The following is a 6,379-nucleotide window of genomic DNA, read 5'->3' as shown; positions in this document are numbered from 1 at the left end:
GTAGCTAAAGTGTACAAGTCCTCTTTCACCCCCCAATCAGATATTCACTTAGTTGGAATCGACTGTATCTTTTATGCACAACTGACAAATAGAAAAATAAATTAAAAAAAAAAAAACAGGGACGTGAAACAGTGAGGTGTGCAGATGTATTACCAACACATAATGACCACCAACAATACAACACAGAGAGAGAGAGACAAGTATTAGGAAAATGGTTTAATATTGGAGACAGAAGCAAAAAACTGCATCACACAATAACATACGTTACAAAAATAAGTCTGACTGTTTCAACTACACGGTTATGTTCACAATGAGGACAGAAGAATCAGAAAAAACTCTGATCTAAACAGCAAAAAAGCAAACCCCTAAAGTTTTAACTAATACATTTATCCACATAAAGTGACTGAGTACTCCTAACTCTAATTACCTTATTGTGTAACTGCACAATACAGAATAAAAAGTGAAACTTACCGCTTGCTTTTTTTGTTTTAAAGACAAAATTCTAAACACTAGATATAAGCAAAGGGAAAAAAAGAAATCAAGCCAAAGTTTTTAATTCTCTAAACAAAACCAACTCTCTTTCTACCAACCAGAAATCAAACTCGAAAATCAGCCATGGTCAGGGGGCCCACAAGAGTAAGCCACAAAAATTTCCATTTGTTTTTTAATCTCCAGTATAAAAAGTTCCACTGGTACAAAATGCATAAGTACAATCAAGTTGTAGAAATAGGAAAGCCTGCTTTTTTTTGGCTCAAATTCCATCAAACAACAAAATCCAAATGCATCAATAAAACAGAAACGATACTCAAATGGTCTTACAGCTTCCACTAGGTCGCATTAACTTTGGCTTTTCTCAGACAATACTTAAAAACTAGTTTTTAATTCTAAACAAAATGATAGTATTATTAATCTACAAACAACAATTCTCACAGCACAAAAAAAACACAAATACATAGTTTTTTCTTGTATGACATTATCCAAAAAGGTAATGAAACTACAGGTTTTTTTTTTTTTCCTTTTGTTAATTAGCACTTAAGATAATAAAAACAGAAACAGTAAAATGATTCCAGAGTTGCACAAGCCAAGGAACTATAACCCCTATGGTGAAAGAAAGATGAACTTGTTACTCCTTTGAGGACTGCCATTTCATTGCAATTAGCTAATTTGTTTGAAAAAAATGACTAGTCTGTTCTTTTGATTAGAATTTTTTTTAAAGCAATTTCCCTTGTTTTTCTTCCTCTGGTGTTAGGCCCCTTGCACCCTTGCAGCTTTTCCCTTTCGATATTGTGAAAGAGAAGTGGGCGATAGATTATCTCTAAGGAGGTTTAAACTTGGTGTGTGTGTGTGTGTGTGTGTGTGTGTGTGTGTGTGTGTGTCTGCCTGTGTGCGCGCGCTTTATTTTTTTTTTGTTTTGCAAACTTTTCCCAATAATGACCCATCTTTGTTGCCTGAAAATATTTTAAAAAATCTCCACTAAAAATGCTTGGGCAGAGACCGGGCTGGTGCAATTCAGATTAGCTTTTCTGAAATCTACAGAACAACACTGACAGATACCAGCTGAGGAAGTAGCCCATTAACATTTTTTATCTGGACCATAAACCTGCAGTATCTCCCCGGGGGCCTCCTGCACTGAAAAGATCTGAACAAGCTTTGGGAATTTATATGGTGGGCAAAATGAGAAAAATTAGTGAGTCTAAGAAATTCAAATGAGAGTCTCATATTATATATATATATGTGCATATATATAATACAATGTGTGTGTGCGTGTGTGGGTGCGAGAGAAATGACACTCTGAAGATGCAGAATTGCTGCAAGAAGTACAAAATAGCCCTCAAAGGGTATAGGAAGGCCCCAGCAGTAGTAAAAACACGTGAGAATAGATCATTTATTTATAAGTGCATGTGCTATTAGAAGAAAACTTTTTTTTGCATCACTAGAGGCTAGTCCTTTCCATCCCAGGGCTTCTCCATAAACAAGCATTTAAGTTGTGGGCAAGAGACAGGGTGCACCGCTTGCGTTTTGCATCTTGTTTGTATCGGGCTTTCCTATTAATATTAAGAGGCTTTGAAAGTAATCAGCTAGGAATAGGTCATGGAAAAAGGTATGGCACTTTGATATCAGCAGCAGGGACTGCTGCTCGCACGCCTTGGACTGGCAATGGATTCTAGCTGCCAGTAGCAAAGAACCAGATTTGGCCACTGCTCACTACTTGTGCAGGAGACGTGCGATCTAATCAAACTGAAAAGGCAGTGAAGGGCTACCAGCATTTGTTTTCAGGTTCCTTATAGAGGAGTCCATCTAGCAAACACCCACTTAAGCCACATACGCATTTCCGCTGACTACTGGTACGAGTAAAGTTACTCGGGTACATCAGTGTCTGGAGGATGGGGGGGGCTGTATCTTGTCATTACAGATAATGGCAACTAACACCACGTGTTACAGTGTATGTAAACTTTATTCCCTAAAAAGTAGTTTAATTGCAGTGCACATTGAATTTTCATCCAGGAAGATCTAGTGAATCTGATTTAAGCAAAAGTTCATTTATTTAGTTACAAAAATATCTTTTTTTTTTTTTTCCCTCAAGGTTTTTCAAATGGTGGCTTTGCTGCCCCGGTTTGGGAGCAGCTCACACAATAGATAATTAAAGAATTGTTTTTTTATTTTATTTTATTAATACTGAATAGCATATTCCAGCAGCATATTAAAAGCTCTTTAAGAAAAGACAAAAATCCCCAAAATCTAAAAAGGAAAACCACAAGTTAATTACTGTTTTAAATAATTTTAGTTATAGATACAGAAGAAATTTAGACAGCAGTAAAATATTTTTTTTTTGTCCTTCAGATCTGCCCTGTGCATTTTTCTGATTTCAACCATGTATTAAATAAACCACAAAAAACTAAGTATATATATATTTATAGATATAGATATATATATAAAAATAAACAGCAAAATGGTGAATGTATAAAAGGTATTAACACTCAAGACAGCTCTGGGTGGAAAGGGTTAAAAGTTCAAAACTTTCTCACCTTAGAGGTTTCCATACATTATGAAGAAAATACATTGTGAGGTTTGCTTTCACAGCATTGATGTGCAGAGTGGTTAAAAAAGTGAAACATGGGCACTTATACAATGTTTTACAAAAAAACATCAAAGAGAAATAACAAACAATAACAATTTCAGGCAACAAGACCACAGGATAGCAAGTTAACAAACTTTTTAACCTCTTTTTTTCTTTAAATATTAGGGATTTATACAAAACACATAATAAAATACCCATGTTATCAAATTACTTCACACAAGAAACACACTGAAGCTCTAGGAAGAAAGTACCTTTGGAATTTGGCACTATAATTTTCACTGATTTTTTTTTTTCTTTAAAAGAAAAACCGATCACATTTTGCTGAACACAAACACATCTAAATTGTCCACAATAAAAAAATGACATCAATGCGTCACAAGCCAACACAAACTTATTCTGGAATAGTTTTAAATTTTTTTCACATGAAATTCATTTTTTTTTTTATTTTTTAAGCAAACAACTTTTTTTTTTTGTGTTTTTTGAAACTCCTTTTTTGTTGTTGTTCAAGTAAACCAATTTTAAACTCCTCTTTTATAAACATAGAACACTTAAGACCATAAGACTCATGATGAAACCACAACTTAATTCACAGAAGCACCAACGTAACACAGTTTACAGTAACCTTTCTTCTGTACATTGAACAGTATAAAATATAGGTAATTTCATGTGCATTAAACCATGGATTGTCTAACTGTGAGTCAGTTCAGCAAAAGGTGACACAAATAGGTAGCATTTGCCCTAAAACAGGGTAAATATTTTCTTATACTAATCTACAAAAAGTGGTTCTATATATATATTTTAATGAGAAAGTGAGCCACCTAAAATGGCCTTATCAAAAAACTTTACACTGCCTGAAAAATGTAAAAACTATTACAGACCTCTAGAGACTTAAAATCAGACAGTTTTTTTTCTCAAACTGTTTTGGAAGTAGTCTGTTAGAAACCAACATTCTGTGCCTCTGGACACATATTGCTATTGTCACCAGTGACCAGGCAGAATGCCAATCCCTGTATAATACTTTCAAGTCTGTTTTTTTTTTATATATATATATATATGAAAAGAAAGAAGAAAAAGAAAAAAAAAACCAAAAAAGAAAAGAAGAAAGAAAAAACATTTTTGCCACAGGTTGGTTTTTTTTTGTTTTTTTTTTTTAAATCCTATCATTAATTTGTCTAATAATAAATTTCAGTCTTGCATGAATGCAGCAATGTTTTTTCACATTGACTTCCCAGAATTCATAGCTAGATGAGGTCACATGCAAATTTCAAAGGTCAAACTAGATCAAAGGTCAGTAGGAGAACCAAATATGATGTGAGGTCAGAAAGACATCAGAAACAATGACGGGACGATGAAACTTATTTTTTTTTTTTTTTTTGAGACGCCACAGGGACATGCTAGGCAAACGATGAACTAACGGGCATGGAGATGTCTAGGGAAAAAACAAGGAAGAGGAAAAAGTTACATAGAGTCTATGCAGCAGAAACAAAATCACTTTTATGGGTGCAGGAGAAAACTAATGCAAATCTTTCATCATTAGAATCTATGAGCCATCCACATAATTTGCATTAACTTACAATACTCATCAACAACAGCACAATGAAACCCCAAATGAATCCATCGTAAGGGAGTTAGAGAAGATGGATTCCTCTTTGGGGAGAGGAGGAGAGGAAAGAACCGTTTTCAACAAATGTGACATAACGGGGAGGGGGAAGAAAAAAGTCAGACAACCGAACTTTAAACTAGATAATGGAAACTACAAACAAAATAACCAGACAAATACAAACAAGAGGATAAAAGCATGAACTGTAAAGGGTGCAGGGTTCAACGGTGAAAAAGCGCCCATTCTTGGCACAATTACTCTAGAGACTACTTCAAAGTATCTAGCTAGCATAGAGAGCTGCTCTTTAGGTATCCAATAAGTTAACAATAGGCAATAAATAACTTCCATTATTTCTGAGGCAGTAAAAATTTTGTATAAAAATAGAAATGCTTTTTACAAATAAAATTTACAGGCCTGTGGCTTTCTTTTTATTTATTATTATTAAATTTATCTCTCAAGAAACATCAAGTATTGTCACTCATTTTATTTTATTTTTTTTTATTTTAAACCCTGTAGCTTTAGAAACAGATCTCTAAATCTTTTTTACATTAATCCTTTCCAAAAAACCAAGAATTAAAAAAAGAAAAAGAACAAAAACAAACAAAAAAAAGAACTATAAGACAACCAGTGTAATATCGGACCGATAAAACATCACATTGATTTGAACCCCTAAAAATAAAAAAAAAAAAAAATTAAAAAAAAAATAAAAAAAATATAAAGAATTAAAATCTCTCTCAAAAACAAGCTAATGTAGTGGAAAGACTTATCATTGTTGGTTCAGAATAAGTGCTTCAGTTGGCAGGAGTTTAGCCTATAAACTGCTGGTGCCACCTTGGTAAAGTTGGTTCCGTACATAAGAAAACCACTTCAATTCCCCACCCGAGTGTGCTAATGGCACCAGGGTTCAGAGTTAAATTGCACATTGTTGCTTTTAGACTTTAAGATGTCATTATTTAAGGAAAAAAAAAACCCAAACAAAAAAAAAAACAGAAAGAAAAACGGAGATAAATTATGCTGCAAAACAAAATTAAACACAGTAACAGAACTACGTAATTACTTGGCAAGGAAACGGGAGCCAAGTTGAATAAGGGCAAGTGGGGGGCAATGGAAGTGGTAACTGTAAAAATAACTGTCTCTTGCTGAAGATTGGCAATATGTTCTTCCTTAACCCCCCTTGTGGAGGACACGTTTGCTCATGGGACTTACCCTAAGAAAGCTAAAATAAGAGCAGTAAGCGCCTGGGGTTAAGATCAGTAAGGTTTGCTGTCGTTTTTGGAGCGTTTCAGCTGGACCTTCAAGCGTTTCATGCCAATCTGAAAGCCGTTCATAGCCTGGATAGCAGCTTGCGCAGAGACTGGATTGTCGTAGCTAACGAAACCTATGGAGCACAAAATGGAAAGGGGATAGAAAGGGAAATTGGGGTTAAAATTAAATTCACTGGAATATGGAGTTTGCCGTTCACATTTTTTAAAGGATGACATTCACTCCCTCCCCGCCCTTTCCCTTGATTATTCTCTGTAGACCTTCCCTCCGAACCCTTGTTGGCTCTTCCTTTGCCTTACTAGCATTCAGCACTTTGCTGCCTCACTGCTTGGTAGCTGGGATGCCAGCTGAAGAACTTGGGGGTGCATGCCTTTCTTAAGAGACATTTTGTAGGGAGCTACATCATATTGGTGTATGTTAGGTGCCCCTCCACACTC

General features: G+C 35.0%; 1 protein-coding gene across 14 annotated transcripts in view; it reads right to left on the bottom strand.

Annotated features, from left to right (window-relative positions):
- Window positions 1–201: 201 nt before the first annotated feature.
- Window positions 202–6,379, bottom strand: part of CELF2 (CUGBP Elav-like family member 2) — a 773,712-nt gene continuing 767,534 nt past the window's right edge. For 13 of the 14 annotated variants that reach the window (XM_059725768.1, XM_059725764.1, XM_059725761.1 and 10 more), the window contains 2 exons: window positions 5,886–6,057; window positions 202–4,508 (listed from right to left, as the gene is read on the bottom strand). In XM_059725768.1, the coding sequence (XP_059581751.1) occupies window positions 5,930–6,057 (128 nt within the window). In that variant the 3' untranslated portion in view covers window positions 202–4,508; window positions 5,886–5,929. Of the gene's footprint in view, window positions 6,058–6,379 lie in introns of all 14 variants that reach the window. The other variant, XM_059725762.1, reaches the window with a different exon arrangement.

The sequence above is a fragment of the Alligator mississippiensis genome, chromosome 4 (assembly GCF_030867095.1).
Source record: "Alligator mississippiensis isolate rAllMis1 chromosome 4, rAllMis1, whole genome shotgun sequence".
Taxonomy (NCBI): Eukaryota; Metazoa; Chordata; order Crocodylia; family Alligatoridae; genus Alligator; species Alligator mississippiensis.
This window is presented reverse-complemented; position numbering and strand designations above follow the sequence as displayed.